At 33.7% G+C, this 26,924-nt stretch overlaps 1 protein-coding gene and 1 long non-coding RNA gene across 4 annotated transcripts; both read right to left on the minus strand.

Annotated features, from left to right (window-relative positions):
* Window positions 1-8,445: 8,445 nt before the first annotated feature.
* On the minus strand, window positions 8,446-12,845 carry LOC121407114. Its single transcript, XR_005968870.1, has 3 exons — window positions 12,761-12,845; window positions 9,390-9,534; window positions 8,446-8,554 (listed from the first exon to the last, which is right to left on the minus strand). It is a non-coding gene; the product is annotated as an uncharacterized LOC121407114 (long non-coding RNA).
* An 8,576-nt stretch (window positions 12,846-21,421) lies between these two features.
* Window positions 21,422-25,473, minus strand: LOC121407115 (LYR motif-containing protein 4-like). Of its 3 annotated transcripts, none has more exons than XR_005968872.1 (4): window positions 25,279-25,473; window positions 24,344-24,464; window positions 22,998-23,119; window positions 21,422-21,807 (listed from the first exon to the last, which is right to left on the minus strand). XR_005968872.1 is itself a non-coding variant. In XM_041598045.1 (3 exons), the coding sequence occupies exons 1-3, from the start codon at window positions 25,368-25,370 to the stop codon at window positions 23,051-23,053; spliced, it is 282 nt and encodes a 93-aa protein (XP_041453979.1). In that variant the 5' UTR covers window positions 25,371-25,472; the 3' UTR covers window positions 22,492-23,050. The 3 variants fall into 3 exon arrangements, 1 of the variants encoding a protein (XP_041453979.1); XR_005968871.1 differs by lacking the exon at window positions 21,422-21,807 and adding an exon at window positions 21,891-22,313 and having other exon boundaries at window positions 22,556-23,119; window positions 25,279-25,472; XM_041598045.1 differs by lacking the exon at window positions 21,422-21,807 and having other exon boundaries at window positions 22,492-23,119; window positions 25,279-25,472.
* Between the last annotated feature and the right edge of the window lie 1,451 nt (window positions 25,474-26,924).

A 26,924-nucleotide genomic window follows, 5' to 3' on the forward strand; every position in this document is an offset into this window, starting at 1 on the left:
TTTCCGTGTGATGAAATGTAAATATAAAATGATACTAGCTAGTTATATTAGGACACCTGTTGCTAATGGGCGTCATTATTTATCATTATTATTGTTGTTAATATCATTATTACTATAATATTATCATTATTATTATTATCATCTTTATTATTAAATTATTATCATTATCGCAACAAATTGATTATCTAAATCGAATGGGTTTTTTTTTTTTATATTGATGGCAGAGGGGCTCGTTTATTTGCTGTTCGGGATCATTTCCACCAAATTAAAAAAAAAAAGAACTTTTGTTTTGTTTGTCTTCACAAAATATAATTAATTGTTTCAAGAATAGAAGAAACTAAGAATGATCGATGGCTATCATAATCATGAATGATACATGATTGTTAAGCTTAGGTCGTCGTTGTTTATTTCATGTATCTGATGTAACATGTAAGATGAGTTCTAATCTGCACATTTTCTCTTTAAAATTAAAGATATCGCCAGCCAGATGTGCCATTAAACCACTCCCATTTAATTGATTTACATACTTATGCCTTACAAGATTTATTAATGTCTTGGCCATGAGGGAACTAGCCCCATAATCCCTGCACTCTAAAGAAAGGTTAACCCAATATTGGGTAAAATGGGAACGTGCATGTTGGTTGGGTAAAAAGATACCAAACATTTTGTAAATTTTACGCAAAGTTGCGTTGATATTCATCCTTAAAACATGATGTATTTTGCTCATTATGGGGTAAAAAAATACACAGCAATCATGCATGTTCTTTTTCTACCCAGTATTGGGTAACAATTTACTCAGTGTCTGTGAACACAATAATGCTTGTCATGCTAATGTAAAAGTCCACAAATTGCAATTTTCTCTGAAATTTGAAATTGACTTTACTATTCAAATTCGATTTTTTTTCTCGCTCGGTCGACACACGCTCTTTCGATGGAGGGGAAAAGTCTCGCTTAGATCCATTAATTGAGGTTATAGATGTATGTAAATGGATAATGCTATAGTTCACTCGCTTATTAAATGAAAATAAATTTTGCTCACATGTGCGCTATAAAAATAATCACTCCGATTGTCTTTAGTCATTATTCAGTCTGAGCAATTCTCATTGGAGAGAAACGAGTAATATTATGGGAGAACTGAAAGTACGAGAAAGAGAGGGATGGTAGGCATTAAAGAGGGGGGGGGGGGGGTGTTGCACCCACAAATGTAATAACGCCCACAAATGTAATAACGCCCACAAATGTAATAACACTTTACCCACAAATGTAATAACGCCCACAAATGTAATAACACTTTACCCACAAATGTAATAATTTCACCCACAAATGTAATAATGCACTTTACCCACAAATGTAATAATTTTTGATCGCCCACAAATGTAATAATGACTTTACCCACAAATGTAATAAATTTGAAGGGATTTTTGGCAAATCCGTTTTGAACTAAAATCGTATAGTAATGCGTTCATATAGCACACAAGTGCAAAGTCTCTTTTCCTGACCCGGTTAATTAACAAATTATAACATAATTCCAAAGTCTTTATTCCAGACCCGGTTGTTTCAAAAATTATAATATAAATCCAAAGTCTTTACTCCAGACCCGGTTGTTTCAAAAATTATAATACAAGTACAAAGTCTTTATTCCAGACCCGGTTATTTAAAAAATAATCATATGAGCCTAAAGTCTTTATTCCAGACCCGATTGTTTCAAAAATGATAATATAAGTCCAAAGTCTTTATTCCAGACCCAGTTCTTTCAAAAATTATAATATAAGTCCAAAGTCTTTTCTCCAGACCCGATTGTTTCAAAAATGATAATATAAGTTCAAAGTCTTTTCTCCAGACCCGGTTGTTTCAAAAATTATAATATAAATCCAAAGTCTTTTTCCAGACTTGGTTGTTTCAAAAATTATAATATAAATCCAAAGTCTTTATTCCAGACCCGGTTGTTTCAAAAATAATAACATGAGCCCAAAGTCTTTATTCCAGACCCGGTTGTTTAAAAATAATAATATGAGCCCAAAGTCTTTATTCCAGACCCGGTTGTTTAAAAAATTATGATATAAGTACAAAGTCTTTATTCCAGACCCGGTTGTTTTAAAAAATAATCATATGAGCCTAAAGTCTTTATTCCAGACCCGATTGTTTCAAAAATGATAATATAAGTCCAAAGTCTTTTCACCAGACCCGGTTGTTTCAAAAATTATAATATAAATCCAAAGTCTTTTTCCAGACCCTGTTGTTTCAAAAATTATAATAAAAATCCAAAGTCTTTATTCCAGACCCGGTTGTTTAAAAAATAATAACATGAGCCCAAAGTCTATATTCCAGACCCGGTTGTTTCAAAAATAATAATACGAGCCCAAAGTCTCTATTCCAGACCTGGTTGTTTCAAAAATTATGATATAAGTACAAAGTCTTTATTCCAGACCCGGTTGTTTAAAAAATAATCATATGAGCCTAAAGTCTTTATTCCAGACCCGATTGTTTCAAAAATGATAATATAAGTCCAAAGTCTTTTCACTAGACCCGGTTGTTTCAAAAATTATAATATAAATCCAAACTAAGATACGATAATGATGTTCCGGTGGAATAAAAATGAGAATCGAGCCTAGTCTTCTCTCCAGACCCAGTTAATTAAAACTGGTGGAATCAAAGTCTTTGTTGTTGTTTTAAATGATACTGAACGTATTGTAAATATACGCGCTATAAGTAAATTGAGAATCAAGCATAGTCTTTTCTCCAGACCCAGTTATTTAAAACTAAAAACTAAAACCCTATAGTTATGCCTTTATATAGTATGGCAACAGTTTTATATAGTATTTATTATAGTATACAGTTATTTCAAAAATTATAATATAAGTCCAAACTAAGATACCATAATGATATTCCAGTGGAAAAAAAGAAAATCGAGCTTAGCCTTTTCTCCAAACCCTGTTATTTAAAAATTGTAAATAACAATACAACAACAACAACAAAAGACCCCATAATCTTATTAATGCTGGATAACATGGATATATAGCGTAGTCATTCAGCCAGACCCAGTCATTTGTTTTTCAAAATAAGGCTAAGAGTAAAAATATAAATAACTCCAAATCTAACACCAAGCAATCCTTGAACCTAAGAACATGTTTTTAAAAAGAGGTTTAGAAAGTTGTCTTTATTCCAGACCTAATCATTATAAAAATTACGAAAAAAATCTTCTAACATAAGACCTTATCATATTCTCTTGGAATAACATGAGTTGTAAAACGTAAACCTCCAGACCAGGTTATCTAAGAAATGAATTAAAAAAGAAAATCAAATCTAAAACCAGTTTTCAAAAGTTACACCCAGTAAAAAATATGTCTGTACCCCACACCCACATTCTTTTGTATAACAATACTACAAAACATTGTAATTATGCATTTGCAAAGAAAACGTCCATTTTCCAGACTAAGTTATTATTTAAAAATAAAATTGTCTAAAACAAATACCCAATAATCTTACTACTGTGGAATAACATGGAGATCGATTGTAGACTTTCCTGCAGACACAATTATTTCAAGAATAAAAAAACAATAAAACCCAACCCCCAACAACGAATCTAAGAACCAACAATCCTCCAAATTAAGACCAAGTACAAAAGCACATGTTTAGAGCGTTGTCTCTATTCCAGACCCAGTCATTTAGAAATTAATTCAAACAATCTTAAAAACATAAGACTTTGTCATATTCTTATTCCTGTTAAATAACATTATTATTATGCTTAGACCTTCGTCTAGACCCAGCTATTTATAAGATAAACAAATATTGAAAAAAAAAATCAAAGCTAAGACCAATCTTTAAAATTAAACCCAGTTAAAATGCTTGGGTTTAGAGAGTTGTCTTTACCCCCACATCCAGTTCTCTTAAAATACAAATTAAGCAAAAGATTAATCTAAAAACTTAGACACCAGCATCTCCCAAAATATAAAACCCTGTGATAAGGCATACCACAAAAACGTCAAATTAATAAAAGGCGTCAATATTCAGATCTGAATGGTACGCGCCTTAAAAACCCAAAATAACAACAACAACAACCTTATTCTACATCAATGATATTGTGGCGTCTTTGTTAATATTGTGTGTCTGTTTTTATCGTTTCTAATAATTTCCTATTTTGAAATAACTGCATGGGTCTAGAGCAAAGACTCTACCATATTGGGCGTTGTGGCGTGCGCCTGTAATCCAAGCTATGTGGGGAAGTTACAAATTGATGCAGAGGTTCGAGCCCTGGTCACGTCTTTCGGATGGTGACGTTAAAGGTCGGTCCCAGACGTAAATAATCATATCTGATTGAGACACGTCTGACAAAACTCAAACACACACACGTTTGCCCCCTGGAAAGATTAAACCTCAAGATATTGATGGACCTGAATCCACCGACGGGACAGCCTAACTCCGTAACTATAGTACGGGTGTGGGAGGGGGCTCTTCTTTCTTTGCCTGTCTCTCTCTCAGTCATTTCAAATCAGTTTTTCCTATCTTATCACTTCTTGATCACATAAATCCTCTCTCTCTCTCTCTCTCTCTCTTTACTTATAACCCCAGAAAATATATCTTAGGCCACTGAGATTATTGGAATTGTAAGTAATAAAAAAAATGCTGAATATATTACAAATGGTGCTTGGGACACTGAAAATTTAAAGTACCGAAGAACTTGTTAAAACGATATCCCCTCTTGTTAGAATGATTTTCTTAATATAATATCTCATAGATCGTCGATCAACAACCTTATCGTTTACGGGAAGTAATCCCCATATTGTGTGCTGATATCTTATTCCTCAGTTTTTTGTTTTATATGTATTTAAAGGTTTTGTTTTTTTTTCATAAAAAAGGAATGAATATACAAGAAATAATAATAATAAACAAGTGGAATGCCTCTGACCATCTCACCTGCATCACACGATTCAACATAGCAGCAGTGCTGACTTTGAAAACTACTATAACTCGCACAAGATGTTAAGTGATACTTGGTTACTCTTATTTCCATGTTTTATGAAGTAGACCAATACACTTACTTATTTAGTGATACTTTATTACTCTTATGTCCAAGTTTCAAAAGTCAGATCAATAAACTTGCAAAGTTATGATGGTAATTCAACAGATACCCCCATTATGGCCAAAGTTTATTGACCTTTGACCTTGGTCATGTGACCTAAAATGCACAGAGGATGTTCAGTGATACTTGATTAACCTTATGTCTAAGTTTAATGAACCTGGGCCCTGTTGCATAAAAGTTTATGTATTGATTTATGTCATGATTTATGTCACGATTTACGTCATATAGCATAAATCATGACATAAACACAAATAATGACATAAATCCGTTGCATAAAGCTTTATGTCTGAAATCGCGACATAAAATCATGACATATATCCTTTTGAATGACATAAATTTATGTCGTGATTAAAATCAAGACATAAACGGCGGCTTTCTGCAATAAGTGACTTAAGGGTAATTTTACGATCATTTTCTATAATTATGCCCTCTGTAATTTGATGATATTTTGAGTTTTACTTGGACTTTCGAAATAATTTTTGTGTCATTGGATAGCATATGATGTATTCTTTCAATATTTGAAAAACGAACAATCATAAATCTTTCCCTTATTTTTATAAGCAAAACTAGGCCTAAGCATAATAGTTAATGTGTTTACTTCGTTGAGGATAGGACATTTTCCTTAGAATGATGACATAATTTATATCAACGCCACATATTTTTCAAGCACCACCCCTACCTCCCAAAATGATGATAATAACTCTGACTTTCAGTCTAGAATCGCCCCTTTTGTGCTTAATTCAAATGTGATTAAAAGGTTCGCGATCTGAATTAAAAAGGAAATTTGGTACATACATTGGGTGATTTCAAGTCCAGTGTTGGCGTTGGTATTGGAATTTGAATTGCTTCCCGTAGGTTTAAAATCTATTTTGTGTGTCAGAAATCATGTTGCCATGGTAACGGCATATTATATGACATTGGTAAAAAAATTGGTAAAAAAAACTTTCAGATTTAATTACTAGATCAATTTTCAACCAATTCTCATGAAATTTGGTTTACATATTGAGTTTGAGGTGAAGATGTGAGAGACACATATTTTGTGTGTGTCGGAAATCATGTTGCCATGGTTACCACATACTATTTGCCCTAAATTAGGTAAAAATATATTGGTTCCTGCTTCTTGGTTAGTTTAAACCAATTCTCATGAAATTTGGCTCACACATTGGTCTCGAGGTAAAAATGTGCAGGACATATTTTTTAATGTGTCGGAATCGTGTTGCCATGGTAACAATATATGTGTCAAAAATTAGGCAAAATCTTGCGGTTCAAACTACTTCATCAGTTATGCTCATGACTTGCTCGTGGAGGTCTTGGGTAAAGATGGGCAAGACATATTTTTTTCATAGTTTGAAACTGTTGCCATTGTAAGTTTGTAACGGCTAAGGGCAAGGGTATTTATCACCTTCATTGATAGTTCTAGTTTAATTTTCCTTCCCCGCAACAAAGTGCATATAGGACGTGCCTCGTTCATTTCATCATCCTTTTTAATATCGCCTTTTCTTTGTTAATTTTCTTTATTCAGGTTCATAGTCTAAAATGGTAGGCCTAGAGGAAATACGAATTGTAATTTAAAAGAGGAAAGAAAAAGGAAATATGAAAAGGTCATCAAAATTGATAATTTATAGGTCATCCCATTCTTTTCGAAAATCTCAGATGCAGCTTCCCGCTTGCATTATTCATCTAGTTCTTAGTTAATAGTCTCGTTGGAGAAAGAAAGGTAGCATTATCATGAAAAATTCGGTCTGACAAAAGAAAGGAAAAGAAAAAAGTGAAATATGATATATGCTATTTCATATCATATCAACATCTATCACAAAGTTAGATTTTGTATTACAAAGTTAAAATGTTTGCTCGCTCGCAGTTTTTATAAATTTCGTCCTTTATGCCATGTCTGCCCCATAACAATTTAGATTTCCAAAGCCCCTAATTGAAAGAAAACTCCTTCACAGAGAACAATATTTGTGTCAGTCATCCCCAAACCATGAACACCGATTGACAACCATGCATATATCCCTGTAATCAATGATTATTATTTTTTCTTTATAATTTCAATTTTGTTTTATATAAGCATGTCATGGAACCACCTTGCCAGTGCAGTTGCGGCGAGGGTTACAAACGTGGAAGCACAATGGGGAATTTCTTCAAGAAAATATTTGACATGAAAAAAACCCCCAAATAAACAAGCCTAAATAAAAAAGAAGAGACGGGGTTTAATCCGTGCCAAAAACTGGCCATTAGAAATGGGGCGATGGGGGGGGGGGGGTCCACTTTAGAATGTGCTCACTTATTGCCCAAATTCCAAGAGGAGTGCACATGAGGGGCCACTACTCATCACGGCTTTGTGCCTTAATTGGGACACGTTCATACCACCTGTATCCCTTAATCCATACCTCAGTCACCAATCATTTATATTTATTCATCTTTGAGCACCTGGCCATTTTCTTTCTATCTCTCTCTCATCAAATGTAACCCCCCCCAAAAAAATGCTTTATCCTTTTATCGCTTTCATTATCTCCCTCCCTCCGAGATTAGGCCACTATCATTCACAAAATGTTTAAACTTTTTCATTTCCCTTCTCCCATTCTAATTCACCTCGCCCCCGCTTTCTCACTTTTACTTATACAGTGTAATCTTTGCATCTCTACATAGATCTATCTCATTTTCATTTCTCGCCCTCAATCAATTACTTTCCAAATTTGACAATTCATGGGACAATATTTAGAGTTTATAAAAATAATCCTACAATTTTCTACAAATATTAATTACTATTTTTAGTAGGGAAACAAGTGTGTTCTGAGGGGCAAATCATATTTTGACCAGACCCACCCCCCCCCCCCCCCCGATTCAATAAAAGCAACAAAGAGATGAAGCAAAAAGAATGACATTTTATGTAAATTTATTACTTTAAAAATAAATACACACTAGAAATTTGTGAAACAATTTTATCTTGTCACCTGTCCTATGACTTTATAAACATGATTAAAAGTGGAACATGGATTTAAATAAAATGTATTTTTCATATCATTATATATTACATTATTCATAGATATTTCCACTTAAAAGAGATGAAGATTTCTGTAATATCATGAAGAGGAACTCACAGTGTTGTAATTTATTCTTCTCCTTTTCTCCTCTTCCACCCCTCTTCTTTTTCTTCTTCTCTTCCTCCCCTCTTCTTTTTCTTCTTCTCTTCCTCCTTGGTTGTCTTCTTTTCTACCTATTGTTCATTTGTATTATTATGACCTATCATCATTAACATTATAATAATTTTATGATAATCATAAAATATATCCACAATGTCAATATAATGATTATTATCTTTGAAAAAATGAAAATTAGTACTTTTCTTAATTTTCAAATTTCAAAACCGTTTTTAGGATACTTGAGGGTGAACAGTAATATAATTTAGTTCCCTTGCCAGGTGCTACCAGGTCCATGACGTCACCTCTTCAACAGTCTTGAGTCTTGAACAATCTGAAATAAGAAGAATCAGTGAAAACAACTTTAGCAACTCAACTTGATAACAGTAAAGTGTTCACATACATTTACATGTATGATGTATCTCTAAAAGATTATGAAAGAGCCTTTTGAGATTGCAATCACAGACATAATTGAAAAAAATATAGAATGTTAAATAAAACTTGGGTAAATAGCTTTCGAATATCATTTTTTATATACTTATAATTAAAGTCAGAATATATTTAATTTCAATCAAGTCATTTGTGAAAATTTTCATATGTGGTGTTACTTGAAAATGAAAATATACCCTTCTGCTACTACTATTTATTCTTAAATGCACTTAAATTGCGTTTATGCTTGTAAGCTCTCATTGTTAGCCTCTTTGTTGAGATTCTAATAAAAAATATAAATCAACTGAATCTGAATCTCTTGCAAAAGTTAAGTGGAAAATAATTGTTACAATAGTATGGATCCAATAGCCTTCCTAGATTTTGTTTTCACTTTGACGAGTTGCATTGTTGTTGCTCTTACATATTTTTGTGAATGCATTCCATAATAATATCATTAATTGAAATATTAAGAGGGCTCAGTTGCCAATTAAAACTTGAATTTTTATAAAAAATCACGAGATCGATATTATCCATTTTTGTGAGTAAAATTAAGATGTATTTATTACAAGATGTGGATGACTTTTAAGAGATTCATATTTGACAATTACTAGAACAGGACATCACATTTGCAACTGCTCTTAAGAATAATAAATTAGACAAGAATAAATATTACCGTACAGTAGTATACTTGTATTTACAAGTAGAATGTTCAATAAACACAACTTTATATAATGACTCACCTTCATACTAGAAGCTTGACCCCCTGGTCCAAAGAGAAATTTCTTATTCAATCGCAGACAGTGGTAGAGTGTCTGGACTTCCCTCTCCTTCCAGTTGCTGTGCCCCTTTCTCTCTTTACCTCTTCTCACCGTTTGTGTGGGTCACCTGTTAAAAAGTGAATACCAAATTTTTCATATAGTAACAGATGAGAATGAATTCATATTTACATTTTGTATAAACAACAACAACTGAAGTCCCTTCTTTAAAAAATATATTTTTATCATTACAGATTTTGTCAAATATATTTGACAGGGGTGTTGGTACAGTTATACAGAATATTTTATTTTAAGGCAAATGAGGTCTAGTCTTTCAAACTTGAAATGGTTTGATGAACATACTAAGAATCGGGATTCAAATTTGAACCTTACGGGTTGGTACAATAAGGGGTGCTAATGAGAGCAATTATACCCATTTGTGCACCTTTATGGGTGTATCATAAGTTATATTAATCATCATATAGGGCGCAGATTTGAACCATATAATTTGAACATCTTTAATCTTTAAGTATTATGCACCTTAAAAGGTTGAATGTTGCCCCTTTTATTGAGCAAACGAACTTTATGGGTGCAAACAATAACAAAGCAACTTTTTTTTAACCTTTTATCACTTACTAAGGAAAGTACAAGTGATTCATTTAGGCTTCATTTGTTTTATGTTAGAAAAATGATTTACACACTCAATGTATGAATACTTCTAGTGAAGATAGGTTTTGATAAGTAATTGTAGGCCCTATAATTCTATTATTCATACAATTAGGGATTTTCTTTACTTCAAATTGCCAGTTTTTGTTTTCTAAAAAAAGCACCCCTCTAGTAACTGATCTAAAAGAAATCCTCTTTACAGTAAATAGGTAAAAGGAATAGAATATACTATGAGGAGTTCTTAATAACAGTCATCAAGAGAATTTCATTTGTCATGGTTATTTTTATTCACAGATCAGAAACCAAATCCTGTAGTTACCAGTAACTGAAATGCCTTTTCTCCAAGCATATTATTTGTGCACTGATTTGAAAATTAATAGAAATTAATCCATCATAGATGTACATTAATATATTTATTAAATATTATTAACCGTATCAGACATCTGAGCAGGGCAACTTTGAAACATTGTTGCCTGCTTAACACTGGGATCGAATGGCCGGTCAATAAAATTCCAATTGTTTATCCACGGGCCCAATTTATTGCCCGCTCAAGAAAGTCAATGAGAAAATGCGTGGAAATGTGGCGGGCAATAAAAGGCAGCTCTAAATTTGGGTATTCTACGCGTTTTGTACGCGTCCTTGAACCGCGCAGTGCTATACGTCATAATGGTAATGAAGTTGAGACAACGCTGGATACTGCGTCCCTAGGCCAGGGACGCGTCATTTCAATTACGTCACAATGGTAAAGTTCAGAAGCCCAGTCTGCTCAACATGAGAAACTAGATTCTCATTCTAAAATTCAAAATATCTAAATTTTAACGATTTGGCTCTAGATGTCTGATTTGGTTAATAATAGCAATATTGACTGGCCTGGGGGCGAAAGGACATATATCGCCCTCACTAAATTGATATCACCCTCGTCTACGACTCGGGCGATATAAATCTAGTTTGGGCGATATATGTCGTATCGCCCCGAGGCCAGTCAATATTGCTTTATTAACATACAACATAGTCATCAGTTTTTCATGAAGTTACATGTCTTTTCAGTTCAGTGTTTAACTTAATTAGTTCAGTGTGTAATTCTTCCCCCCCCCCTTCTTTACCTTCCTGTTCAGTAGTCTCCATTCTTCATTAACACAGAGGGTGACCCAGGATTTTCTAAATTATTTTATCACCTTTATTACACACCAATCACTTTGTTGTTTTTTTCTGAACGAAGAGGGAACCCCCCCCCCCCCCTCGCTGCTAGGGTCTTATACTCTACACATGTTATTGAAGTGCACATCTACCAACTAATAAATCATCTAGGCCTCTACTCCTGGCACTAGAAACTAATATCATATTAGAGCTAGACACCCTATTCCATAGCTCTATCAAAAACCCAGGGGGCTCCATCACCGTAGCGTCGGCAGCGGAGGACTCGTCTCCCAAACTTGCCAAAGGTCTAAGTTATAACATATACATATACTAGATTGTATTTGAATTTTGATGTCAGAGTTAAAAAGTCAGGCTAAAGATTGGACATAGAATAGATCTAAAGTAACTTTTGTAGTTCTAGTAGATATATAATGTTACTTGTTTCATATAAATGATATATAGGCCCCACAAATGATTAGTTTGCTAATGATGTAAACACAATTTTGGGGCCCTGAGCTAGATCTATTCTAGATCTCTTGTATTGCTAAACTAGATTAGGTCTCGATTTTGATCTATTAATAAAAATATGAATGGAAGGAGCCCCAGTCAGACTCAGTCCAGGGGCAGGGCTGCACTACCTCATTCACTGGCCAGGACCAAGGCCCAAACCAGGGTAGGCCTAGACTAGATTCTAAACTAAATTGTAGGGCCAGCTCAGCTCACCTAAGTAACTAAGACAAGTTTAACTTAGATTTTTTAGAGCTAGACTAAGTCTAAATTAGACCCTAGACTTGATCTAGTCCTAGATAGAAAACTAGATAACAATAGATCTAGATCTAGACTAGCACTTAATAAAGGGGCCAAGCTTTTACTTGCTAGGGCCTGGCCCTGCATTGACACTGACAGTGACATGCCTAAATTTATTTTTTTTTAATCTCCGAACATAGGCTCAGCACAACTAATTATTTAGGCCTGGGCTAGGCCCTCACGGTGAGTGACAGAGCTATTTTGTATAGACTCTAGAGTGTCTAGTCTAGACTTCTAGTCTAATCTTAGACAGTTCGGCTCTAAGTCTAACGTTAGACTAGGCCTAACGAGTAATGTTAACATAGGCCTAGATCTTTCCAGGAAGAACAGTGATGCTCTTAAAAAACCTTTAATTTCAAATCAATGAATGAAAATGTCCAATAAAATGTCGTGAAGATTAATTAAAACTGTTTTCTGTCAGTGTTCATCCCATGAATTATTTGTGTTTATCCGACGCCGAACCTTAAAAATCAATGTTCAATGTCGTGAAGATTATTTAACACTGTTCTGTTGTTGTTGATTCCATGCATTATTTGTCTTTGTCAGACGCCGGAACCTCCGGCTAGCACTGCCGGCGTTGTACGGCTAAGAGCAGCCGGAGAGTATCCGAGCAATCATTACATAAAATTGACGGCGATAATGATTTATTTAAAACATCTCCTCATACTTAGAAACTTTTAATTTTGGTCAGAACGTGAGATATATCTATTATCTACGATATACAACAATGAAAATTTGATACATACCAAAATAGGCCTCTATCCCGTCCAAATAGAAAGCCGAAGACCCTTTTTCGCAAGAGCTTCCTGTGGCTGAAACATGACAACTTATGCCAAGTTTATGTCAACAGGCTCGTTCATGACTATTCAGTTTATGTAACGAGAATTAAATCGCGTCATAAGCTAAAACAATACATAAATATTTTTATGCAACGAAATTTATGTCAACGACATAAGCTATGCATGATTTTATGTCATGATCGAAATTTATGTCATTATGACATAAATTTTTATGCAACAGGGCCCAGGTCTATATATTTTCTAAGTTATGATATTTCAAAATCTTAACCTCAGGTTAAGATTTTGATGTTGATTCCCCCAAAATGGTCTAAGTTCATTGACCCTAAATGACCTTTGACCTTAGTCATGTGACATGAAACTCTAATATGATGTTAAGTAATACTTGCTTAACCTTATGGCTAAGTTTCATGAATTAGGTTCATATACTTTCTAAGTTATGATGTCATTTCAAAAACTTAACCTTAGGTTAAGATTTGATGTTGACGCCGCCGCCGTCAGAAAAGCGGCGCCTATAGTCTCACTCTGCTATGCAGGTGAGACAAAAAGAAGTAATAAAAATAATACTAAAAAAATTGCTACCCTACTTCTCATACAGTGGGTGGCAAAAATAGTCAATCATGACTTATTGCCAAACAAAAACATGGAATGGAATGGTTATCCCCTCTTGTTAGAATGTTTTTCTTTTATATAATATATCATAGATCGTCAATCAACAACTTTATCGTTTTCGGGAAGTAATCCCCCTATTGTTTACTGATATCTTATTTCTCAGGGTTTTTTTCATATGTATTTAAATGTTTTGTTATTTAGGTTTTTTCATAGAAAAAAGGAAGGAATATACAAGAAATTATTTTTTTAAAGGACAAGTCCACCCCAACAAAAACTTGATATGAATAAAAAGAGAAAAATTCAACAAGCATAACACTGAAATTTTCATCAAAATCGGATGTAAAATAAGAAAGTTATGGCATTTTAATGTTTCGCTTCATTTCACAAAACAGTTATATGCACATCTCGGTCGGTATGCAAATGCGGAACTGATGACATCACTCACTCACTATTTCTTTTGTATTTTCTTAAATGAAATATGAAATATTTTTATTTTCTCGTCATTGTCATGTGAAATGAAGTTTCATTCCTCCCTGCAACACGTGGAAATTTATTGTTTTAACATTTTGTGCTTTAGGCAAGGAGGTCCTAATCGTCAAATTCGTAAAAATTGAAATAATGTATAATTCAAACAATTAAAACCAAAAGAAATAGTGAGTGACATCATCGACTCTCTCATTTGGATGTAGCTGGCTCGTTCATATAAATATTTTGTTAAAATAAGTGAAACTTTGAAATTTTACATCCGATTTTGATGAAATTTTCAGCATTGTGCTTGTCTGATTTTTCTCTATTGATTCAAATCAACATTTTCTGAAGAGGACTTGACCTTTAATGGTTGCTGGGTCTTTGTTTTGTTGTTGTTGTTGTGTTTTAATGACTTTTATAACTGGGTCTGACAGAAAGACTACGCTACATTTCCATGTTATTCAACATAAATAGGATCGTGGGTCTTTGTTTTTTATAATTATTATAATTTTTTAAATAAATGGGTCTGGAAAAAAGATTTCGCATTTTTGTGCTATATAAACACATTACTATAAAGTTCCAGCTTTTAGTTACCGGGTCTGGAGCAAAGACTATGCTTGATTTTCAATTTACAATTTGCGTCTGGAGAAAAGACTAAGCTCGATTCTCATTTTTATTCCACTGGAATATCATTAATGTATCTCATTTGGGACTAAAATTATAATCTTTTAAATAACCGGGTCTGGAAAAAAGATTTTGGATTTATATCATGATTTTTTTTAAACAACCGGGTCTGGAAAAAAGATTTTGGATTCATATCATGATTTTTGAAACAACAGGGTCTGGATAAAGACTTTGGACTTGCATTATTATTTTTGAAACAACCGGGTCTGAAATAAAGACTTTGGACTTATATTATCATTTTCTAAACAACCGGGTCTGGAATAAAGACTTTTGATTTATATCATAATTTTTTAAACAACCGGGTCTGGAATAAAGACTTTGGGCTCATATTATTATTTTTGAAACAACCGGGTCTGGAATAAAGACTTTGGGCTCATATTATTATTTTCGAAACAACCGGGTCTGGAATAAAGACTTTGGATTTATATTATAATTTTTGAAACAACCGGGTCTGGAATAAAGACTTTGGGCTCATATTATCATTTTCTAAACAACCGGGTCTGGAATAAAGACTTTGGATTTATATAATGATTTTTTTAAACAACCGGGTCTGGAAAAAAGATTTTGGATTCATATCATGATTTTTGAAACAACAGGGTCTGGAAAAAGACTTTGGACTTGCATTATTATTTTTCAAACAACCGGGTCTGGAATAAAGACTTTGGACTTATATTATCATGTTTGAAACAATCGGGTCTGGAATAAAGACTTTGGACTTATGTTATTATTTTTTAAACGACCGGGTCTGGAATAAAGACTTTTGATTTATATTACAATTTTTGAAACAACAGGGTCTGGAAAAAGACTTTGGACTTACATTATCATTTTTGAAACAATCGGGTCTGGAATAAAGACTTTTGGATCATATGATTATTTTCTAAACAACCGGGTCTGGAATAAAGACTTTGGATTTATATTATTTTTTTTAACAACCGGGTCTGGAGAAAAGACTTTGGACTTATATTTTCATTTTTGAAACAATCGGGTCTGGAATAAAGACTTTTGGATCAGATGATTATTTTCTAAACAACCGGATCTGGAATAAAGACTTTGGACTTATATTATTGTTTTCTAAACAATCGGGTCTGGAATAAAGACTTTTGATTTATATTATAATTTTTGAAACAACAGGGTCTGGAAAAAGACTTTGGACTTATATTGTCATTTTTGAAACAATCGGGTCTGGAATAAAGACTTTTGAATCATATGATTATTTTCTAAACAACCGGGTCTGGAATAAAGACTTTGGATTTATATTATTATTTTCTAAACAACCGGGTCTGGAATAAAGACTTTGGGCTCATATTATTATTTTTGAAACAACCGGGTCTGGAATAAAGACTTTGGGCTCATATTATTATTTTCGAAACAACCGGGTCTGGAATAAAGACTTTGGATTTATATTATAATTTTTGAAACAACCGGGTCTGGAATAAAGACTTTGGGCTCAGATTATTATTTTTGAAACAACCGGGTCTGGAATAAAGACTTTGGACTCATATTATGATTTGTTAATTAACCGGGTCAGGAAATTAGACTTTGCACTTTTGTGCTAAATGAACGCATTGCTATACGATTTTAGCTTAGAACGGATTCGCCAAAAATCCCTTCAAATTTATTACATTTGTGGGTAAAGTCATTATTACATTTGTGGGCGATCAAAAATTATTACATTTGTGGGTAAAGTGCATTATTACATTTGTGGGTGAAATTATTACATTTGTGGGTAAAGTGTTATTACATTTGTGGGCGTTATTACATTTGTGGGTAAAGTGTTATTACATTTGTGGGCGTTATTACATTTGTGGGCGATTATTACATTTGTGGGTGTAACAGGGGGTGGGGCAGGAGAACTTGGAAGAGACAGAGGCCAACAAACGAACAGATAAAGGAAGACAGACGGCGGCGGCACGCAGTGTGCACAAAGAGCTATATAGTACTATTATGGGGGAAATATTATTTACATCAATACATTTCCTTCATTTCATTACTTATTTAAAAATAAATCTACAGATTTGTCTATGGATACATCTGATAACCAAAACGAATATGAAAAAGGCAAGTATATCTAGATAATTCTATGGCAATTTTTTGTTAATCTTGTGATTTGTTTTATTCAATTGAAAATGAAAAATGGGAAAAAATCTACGATTCATTTTAAAGGATAAGTCCACCCAAACTAAATGTTGGTTTGAACCATGGGCGGAAATCCCAGGGGGGACGTGTCCCCCCTTCTCAAAATAGTAGGGGGACACAATATCAAATGTCCCCCCTACTATTTTGGGTCTTTGGTGATGCTAAGAAATATATCACTCAAAATGTGGGAATAAAACGTGCGTTTTGGGACGAGATGATTTTTTTTTTTTTTTTTTTTGCTTGTCAAATATATTTTCGTCGAAATGACCTCAAATTTTAGGTAATAGCCTTTTTTTTTCCTTGTCAAATTTTCCAGACCCTTGTCCCCCCTACCTTTTGGGAGAGATTTCCGCCCCTGGTTTGAACAATAATAAAAACTTGATTCACATCCTGGTCGGTATGCAAATGAGGAGACCGATGTCCGATGACATCATCCACTCAATGTTTCTTTTGTATATCATACATGAAATATGAAATGTTTTAATTTTCTCTTCCTGAACATGTGGGATTACCATTGTTTCAACATGTTGTGGTTCAGACAATGACAGTCCTTATCAATCTGTAAAAATAATTTTAAAGATTTATAATTAAAACAAAAAACAAAAGAAATGGTGATTGGGGAACACAATCGAATCTCCCGTTTTCATATCGCTGACTTAAGTGCATATAAATGCTTTGTGAAAAATAAGCGAAATTATGAAATGTCATAAATTTCTTATTTTACATTACATCCGATTTTTATGAAAATTTCAGTAATATGCTTCTTTGATTTTCTCTATTGAATAAAATCGACTTTTTTTTCTCTGGTAGACTTGACCTTAAAAAATAATTATATTGATTGCATGTATCATTTTTTTCTTGAAATATAGATTGAGGTCTCCTCCAAATAAATGTTTTTAAAAAGCTTTAGAAAAAAATCGACATAAGCCTCATAAAGCTTTAGCGACTTCTTTTTTTTTTACCGTGGTCATTACAATTGTTGATACTGAGATTCATCAAACTTCACCGAGGACAAGACTGGAATTGTGCAATCAAAGCTCTCCTTTCATAAGCTCAAAAGAGTTAGACATTTCAACATAAAAATTGTCTGACAAGCAAAAAAAAGTGACTATCACTCCGAAAGACTAGGAGGGGCATTTTCATGAAAGAAAGGGCAAAATACAATTTTGGCTCAAAGTTTGGGCAAGCACCTCAATGACAACCTATACCAAAATCCAATCAATCTTAACGCTTGATTGGCCAATACCAAGTTTGTCACAGAAAATTGTTCAGAGTCCCGTAACACAAGGCTTAGCAAATGATAATAGCGTACAATGTTCATTTTTTCGTACTCCACTCAATTGATCATTATTTGCAATAAAAAGACAAATCCACACAACGATCAATCCCAAATCTTTGATTTCTGTGTTTCAGGCCCCATTTTATTTTTACAGATATGTGTATTAGAAGGAAATTCAATCCGATAGCCTTTTTATACAACAGCAGGGGGTGAAAGTTTGAATTCAGATGAACAATAAAAAAGATATGTTTTAGTTTCTTTAAAATTTCATCAATTCAATTATATACACATGTACACACACTGTGTGGGTGTTTCTCTACTTGATCAAAATATGGCAATGTCATTGTCATGTTATTGAAATTCACTTTAAAATGACTAAAATATCATTTTACTGAGGGATTTTTATTCTAAGGATATAATATTACATCAATATAATCAGTATTTGCCTGGAGTGAAAAAAAACACCATACAACTTGAAAAACAAAATAGCAAAGAAAAAAGTTGTCGACCTACCAAATTAATTGCCAGTGTCAGCTTTGCTTGGATTTTTAGGGATCTCATTTTCCAAAGCAAACAATCAGGATTTCATATCTGTTCCTGGATTATCGATCAAACTTTCACCATTACGTTTATCATACTTTCCTGCTTTCAAATTCATCATTTATTATCAAGGCTAGATAACCACAGTAATATGGACACAAAATTATCTTTACCTATTTTTAATTTTCATTTTATTCCCATATCAATTTGCAACATTTACTTGCTTAACAACAAGTAACATCTTCCCACAAAAATATATAGAATATAGAAAGTATTCAAAATTTTACAGCTTTTCATTACAATATACCAGATAAGTTGAGAAAACTAGAGCCAAAATACAATTGGAAAGGGTCAAAGTGTGAACACATATTCCTGGTGGCAAATTTCCTTTTACTTTCACTTTTATCAGCAATCAATGTTCAAAATTAATTTATCTTTGGATACCCAGATGGCATTAAGAAGGACAAACTATTTTCTTATGCTTGTGATTTGTGAAATTGTTTAGATATGACAGAGTGGGGTGCGAAACAATACTGAGTGATTTTTCCAAGTGTTAAAGGCAGTACATAAACCATGGGCCTGTTTCATAAAACTTGGTATAACAAATTATCCAAATTGAAAGGTAATGCATCATTATAAGACAGGCCCCACCTTACAAGGATTTATGATTGATTGTATCAATCGTAACTCTATGGAAATCCACCACTGTCATAATTTGTCTACAGGAAATTTGCACAATGTCCTTTGTAAAGAGAAGCAAAGTGAATTTTCAAGAAAACAATGAATGAATGCATAAACATACATCATAGTTAGAAAACATTTTGAATGAACATCCGCTATGGATGTTGATGTTGCTTGCCGTCCATAGTTGTGATTGATTGGATCAATCGCAACTCTTTGTAAGACGGGCCCCTGAAGACAATATTCGATGGAAAGCAGGCAACTCCCCGAAACATCAACAAATAAGGGCCACACAACATAAAGCTTAGCAATCGATTGCATTGACCACAATTGAGAATGATCATGAAAATCAATCGTACGATAAACCAATCAGCTCTGTGTAACTGTGTTACTGGACCCATGTAAGCAATAGAAGGACCTTTACAACTCCTAACTTCATGCAAAGTCAGTGAACACATAGTCAGGTTTCACAAATCACACTGCCTATAAGGAATAATCTACCATTTTGCATAATATGCATTCACTCCTTGGCTCTTTCTTATGTAAACTTTGACTTCTTAGTTTATCAAGATTTGAGGTAAGGGTACAATTCCAAGGAATATGAAATACAACGAGTCTTTGGAAATGTACACCAACTCATATTACCCTGTACATATGCTGCAACTGAAACAATCATGCTCACTTCAATTTTTACTACTGTATCAATAAAAGATTAATTTTGATCATAATTTTTTATGTACACATACTTTCTTACACTGAACCACTAAAACCAGTGTAATAAAACAAAACAAAAAATAGACTTTGGATTGGGAAGTACAAATAAGGTGGCAAATTTGTGTCAAAAGACACAAGAATTGCATCAATGACAGCTTTGGACCTCCCTGCTTGGGAAATAAATGAAATATGCATAGTATACTGGCCAGTTCAGCAATGCAATGTATTTTCAAACCTACAAAGGAAAACTCAGTCAATTGTGTATCTTCTACGTATGCCTACATTTTTACCATTCATTACTTTACAAAAAAAAAGAAGTAGGTGTGTAATGATCGCTCAATCATTCAATTTCAATTTTCCACGTGCAAAACCACAAAGGGTATAAACATTATTTGCATCTAACTTCTTTGATTTTCTAGCAAATTAATTGAATCACATTTTACTTTATCTCTGTATTATAATTTCTTTTCTTTTACAAACAACCTCTTTTAATCAGGAATGGGCACGTCAAAGAGGATAAATTGAAAAAAAAGGAAAAATACACTGTACATACAAAATATGATAAAAAAATAAACATGTATTCATTTGACAACTTTTGACTCGTTTGATTCATTTGCACGCAAACTATTCAGAATCAGTGAAACAAACCAAAAACTTCATCCCCCTCAATATTTTTTACTAAAAAACAATGTGGCTTACAAAGACCATCCAACAACTTGCTGTATGTTTGCTTGCTTGTTTGGTTTTTAAAAAAGGTATAGAGTATATAATAGCAACAGCTAAATTTAACACTATCACTATAGATCCTGAATATTATGCCCTGTAATATCCTTTTTATCACATTATCATGAATTTTCATGCTAGTATACATTGAATTATTGTGATTTAATTGCTGATGTATTTCTGCTAGAAGAAACTTCTTCCACATACACTGTAAATTGCAGGTTTAAAGAGTGTTCTGTCTGCTAACAACTACATGTAGTTAAAATAGCTTATTGTGGTAATGCGGAGAACAGTCCTTGCTGCGGATTTTGTTAGTTTCTCATAGTGGCTTTCACCGTATTAACTCTAAATAGCATATGTTCTAAATATAACTCATTAATAAGACAACATGACTTCCAAAAGCAATTCATTCCTTGAATAAACCATTACAATAATATGTTCACGATGGTAAAAAATTGACTTCATCAACTTCATCACTATATTCATAAAGGTTTGATATATGGGGGAGATATTCTGGTAGTTCAAGGATCATATAATTTTACAGCAAGAAGATTGACATTAATTCAAGAACACCTTTATATTTTACACATGCCTATAATATTTCATCTTTATCATTTGTCATCATTACGTGTATGTCTAGAGGACGCTACATCACATCTTCTTTGGTGTTCACATTGACTTCTGTATTTTGTGTTGAATACTTGAAATTGGATTGTGAATTTTTAATTGAATAAATAAATTCATGGAATATTGGGTACTATTTTTGCGCTTTGAAAGCATTACATTAAAGAGGGAGATGTTTGAAATACGCAAGCAATGCAGGAGGGACCAGCTGCCCACTGACACAAATGTTATAATGGTTACGCAGATGCCATCTTCCGAATGCCCTTATGCTCAGTTCGCGTACACTCTAGCTGCTGTTCAAAGATCTTGGCAGGTTAGTTCTTGCCTCCTTCTGCTGTGTGAAGTGAGGTCAGAAGATATTTGGACCAATGCCGGTGTAGCCAAATGCAGCATAGCGTATGTGTACTGTGTGCATGTGCTGCGCGACTGGCTGGTCATTGACAGCTGCATGCAAAATTTTGTTGATGATCTTCATAATGAAGATGGCGGTGAGTACACATTTTGTCCAACAGCGCCAGGATCTTGCACCTTTAAACTGATATCATGAATCAAAAATAATACATCAAAAATCTGATACAACACTCAACACACACTCAGTGTGACCAATTGTGGGACGATGTTGATCCTCCCACATTCAAGTCTCGACACTGCCACTTTTCTGCATAATTTGACCATGTAGGTTCAAAGTTTGAAATAGGAATTATAGTTTAAATCTGATGAAGTGCATGCCAAAACAAGATCAGGCTATATGACTTCATTCACGAAGGATTGAATCTCCATTGTTCAAGTGAATTTTAGCTACCTAGAATCTTCAAAATAATTATCCAAATACACTAATTCCAGCATTTCATGATTTTGTTTTGAAAGGATTCTTAATTCTATATTATGACCATAGACAAATGCTTAGCTGCTTAAATACAGCCATATACTGAAACATTTGCCTTTAGAAAAAAGTAAAATCTTGAGTAAAGATATTTTTTGACAATACATTCCACTTTCACCTATTTTAATGTTCTCAAAGTTTAAACAATAAACAAGTACCTATCTAATACTAAATAGGTTCATTATTGCGGATTGAAATAATCGCTAGAGGGTATTCATTTGTCAAGAGTTGCAGCGGCACTCGAAAGCTCGTGAACTTGTAAGCTAGTGAACACTTTTTGCGAGAGTGATCACGAATTTCCTAGAAAGCCAGTGAACACTTTTTGCGAGAGTGATCACGAATTTCCTTGTTGACCATAGTAGATTGCGAGACAAATGTATACCCTCTAGCGATTAAGTACCTATCTAGTGGCAAATCTGGGAAAAACAGCATCTGGGTCAAATGACAACCTTTTCATTTTTACTTTTGATGACAAGTGTCATTTCAAAATTTTGATGTTCATCATCAAAAATCCTTTGAATATTTTTTTTCTATTCACTTACCTTGTTTTGAACCACCCCCCTTTTAAATGATATGCCAGCATGTTATAAATTGATGGCATGTAACATGCACATGACACATGTACACATTATGAGCTTAGGAACAAGCACACCTCAAACTAAAAATTCATAAAATATTTGTCTCCATCTCATTCTATTCCATAGCTGCAATGATGCAATCATTCTTTCATCTGGTATCCTCTCCCTCTGATTAAAATAGGAAACAAGTTCTTCATCAGAAGAGACATGTAAAATCTGGGAAACAAGAGTTTGCTTCCCAAATCCTCAGATACAGTCACTTACATCATCCTTCTTATTTGCATAGGAAACTGTCCATAAGTTGACACTTTCTTTGGTTAGCTTGTCTTCACTGAATCACTTTCAATAACCAGCTTAGGTTCCCTGTAAAGTTGGCTGATGGTGGCCTGTAAGGATAAGTGAAAGTTAACATTACCGGTATATACTTGACTTCAAGTTAAAATTGACACTATTTCTACTACTACAGTCTTTGCTAATGCTTCTACTACTACTGCTACTGATATTACTTCTTCTACTACTATTACTTCATGTACAGTGCATCCAAGAAGAAACGAAACCGAGATTTATCGATGATTTATCATAACTTAATCACAAATACAATAGACAAATGACCTACCAATGTAAAGCTGAGAATCTCCTCTTGTATCTGATATTACTTAGATACCTCATTAACAGGAAATGGTCAAGAAATAACAAAGTTCTGGTTATTCGAAATAAGGCTTTTATTTCCATAATTTCATCAAATAAACATGTTTTCACCGGTTTCCTTCAGAAGCTATCGCATGGTGAACAAAAGACTTAATGCCTGGCTAATCGTCAACAAAACCAAGTGTCAAGTGAGTTTGTACGCTAGCCTCGAGAACCTCTTCATTTTATGAAATTATTGAAATTCAAGCCTTATTTCAAATAACCAGAACTTTGTTATTTCTTGACCATTTTCTGTGATTGAGGTATCAAATTAAAGAGCAGATATTGAACTTTTAAAAATTGTGGTTTTCTTTTTGAAACCCAGATACAGCCTGCCAAATGATTTTTTTGGTATCCCCTCTTCAAATTGTTTTTGCTCACTCATGCGTGAATGAGAAATAATATAAGTAGTTTCAGATGAAAGTGGTGATTCTAAGCTTTACAATGGTAGGTCATTTGTCTATTGTATTTGTGACTGAGTTATGATAAATCATTGATAAATCTTGGTTTCGTTTTTTTTGTGGGACGCACTGTACAGTAAGCTCCACCAATTGTGACAGGATTAGTCAGTCTGTGTTCAGAGACCCTTCTTTAATATGTTTTTTTTAATTAACTTTATGACAACAAAAATCTATATATTCAGGGCAAAACATCCATCATATGGCTGTTTGTAGCACAATTTAGTTTGTTAGCCTCCAGATGTACATTGATTGATTGTGATTTACAATGAAAAAAATAGATATAGAAAAAAATAAAGAACAAAAAGAGTATCAAAATGACAAGTATGGGTCATGTTACTCTATAAATAGACTTCCCCTTTGGGTTGTCCTGTTGCTTGCCTCCCCTCTCCCACCCCCTTCTCCTCCATATCAAAATACACTGGCACTACCCCTGGGTCTGAATACAGTGTATGTCTGTATTACCTGTCTTCTGATAATGTTCAAATTATCCTCAGCCTTCTTGATGTATCCTTCTATAAGCTCTGGATTTGTTTCTGCCTTGTGTTCTTGAAAGGCATCTCGTATCCTCCTCACTGCATACGTCCTGACAATAAAAAGAAATGAAAAAGAAAAACAGATCAGAACAATTAATAGATAGATAAGATAGATAGATAGATGGATGCCAAAAATTGCAGAGCACAGTAATTTAACTCACAACAATTTTGTTTAAAATGACATCAGTTCCCTGAAGATACCTCATCATTCATCTAAAATAAAAACCTACAAAGGTCTAGATAAATAGCAATGATTTATACATTTACTTGCAGGTGCATAGATACTGTATGAAGTAGCTCTTTATGCTAAACAATTACAATTTACATCCATAACGTGTATGTCTCTCACAGTCTCAGGCTGAGCTGAGGAAAGGAAAAGTTTCTGTTTTCATCATTAAAATAAAACAAAATTAAGAGTTACACATCATATGCAGAGTTGGTTTAATTAGTACTTGTGTTATGCAAAGTAAAACTTGGTTTATTCATTAGGCCAGGCCCAAGGGTCAAAATCTACTTTTATATGGTAACATTTAGTAACATTATTTTTTTGCTGATGTGATGAATTTCAATGAAATTAGTCAGATCCGATGAGTGATTTTTATCAATATCAGAATCATTCTACTTTCCAGCTCCATCAATTGACCAAAATAGAGCACCTATGCTTCCAAGTGATCAGTAATTTACAATATGAAATTAACTTAGATTTAACTGTTGTGAGTGTTGAGTAGTTCGTAAAAATGAATACAAATGAAAGGTGTTACATAATGAATATCATTACCATACGTCGTTTCGAGTACATGGGACTTAAAACAGGTCATACATCCAAAAGCGTGCATTATTATAGAATGAAATTTCCACTCTAACCTGTAATTATATCCAGTGAATTTCTGTGCTTCCCGTAGCATTTCTCTGTACAGGCTCAATATTTTCATCCTGTTAACTTGAGCAGCGGCCATTTATCCGTAAAATTATTTCTACAGGAGGCTTCGCGTTCGTTCAGCGAGAAGTAGATGATCAATGCGACTTGATCGTGATCGTGTCTGACTCTAAATAAAATAATGTGATTACTTTGTGTGATAACTCATTCTAAGTGCGCGGTACACAGTGACACTGATCATTACACTTCAGTGGCGATACAGGGGAAGTAAATGCACTATTTTTTCATATACCTCTATGAATGAATGATTTTGTATTAGGGGTGCTGGTTTAAGTTCGACAAGCAAAAAAATAGGGGGCGCCGGTCGCTACAAAATAATGGTGATTTTGGTACTAGGGAAAATTAGACCCCCCCGGTGACCAGATTTCACAAAATGAAATACGGGACAATCGACAAAAAGGATCAACAAAGATACACAGTGCTAGACTTGTGAAAAATATAAGAATTGAAAGGGAGGGTACACGAAAGAATGAAGGAGAGAAAGAAAAGACAAAAGAAAAGAGATGAATTGAAAAGAAAGAAAGAAAAGAGGAACTGAAGAGAAAAAATTAAAGAAAGTAAGAATATGAATAAATGTGTGTAAGACAAGAGAAAGGAGAAAATAAAATAAGAAAAAGGGGTGGAAAGAAAGAATTGAAGGAAAGAAAAAAAATGCTTCCTTCATTCCTTGGAAGAAAGAAAGAAACAAACAAAGAAGAAAACAGGAAGGGAAAGAAATTATAAGGGAAAGAATTAGAAGGAAATATAAAATAAATAATGAAAGAATGAAAGAAAGAGAAAATAATGGAAGGAGAGAAAGGTAGAAGGAAGCAAAGAAAAGTTTAAGGAAAGAAAGAATGAATGCTGGAAATAAAAAATGGAAATTTAATAAAGGAAGTAACAGAAAGAAGGAAAGAAAGATAAGTGAACAGAGAGAGAGAGAAGGTTCAGGAAAAAAGATCGGAAATAAAGATAAACAAAAAAGGGCAAGCAGGAAGGATATAGAGATGAACAAAGAATGATAAAAAAAAAAGAAAGAGGAACATTTCAAACTTCAAGCAAACAAAAATTCCAGTCATCTATCAAAAATCATAATGATATTTTGTGCTTTTTTGGCATTTTAGGAATTTTGAAAAACTAAAATGTTTTAGATAATAGAATTTCAAAGTGAAACATTGTCAAACTTAAAAATTAGATGAAACATAGCGGCATCATAGTACACAAGACTCAAATCGAAAGCTGAAACAAGATCTAGTTATGAAAACTCACTGTAATTTGTTCCACCGATTACATCTCCAAATTAGTTTCATTGTTATCTCTGCTTCGTCATCTGTTGGTTATTTGATGAAAATTCATCACTTTTAACTGTATTAACTACATTTTGTTCAATATTCTTAAATATGGGACAAAATAATAGGCGTCCCGGGAAGGGTTTGTCGGGACGCCGGGACAAAGGGGCAAAATACGGGACAATCCCGGGAAATACGGGACGTCTGGTCACCCTGCCCCCCCCCAAAAAAAGTATTTTGGTTAATGTATGCACTATGTATAGGACCACTCGAGTCCGAGTTGCCATGACCGGTGGCCTCGGGGG

The sequence above is a fragment of the Lytechinus variegatus genome, chromosome 2, assembly GCF_018143015.1.
Source record: "Lytechinus variegatus isolate NC3 chromosome 2, Lvar_3.0, whole genome shotgun sequence".
Classification (NCBI taxonomy): Eukaryota; Metazoa; Echinodermata; class Echinoidea; order Temnopleuroida; family Toxopneustidae; genus Lytechinus; species Lytechinus variegatus.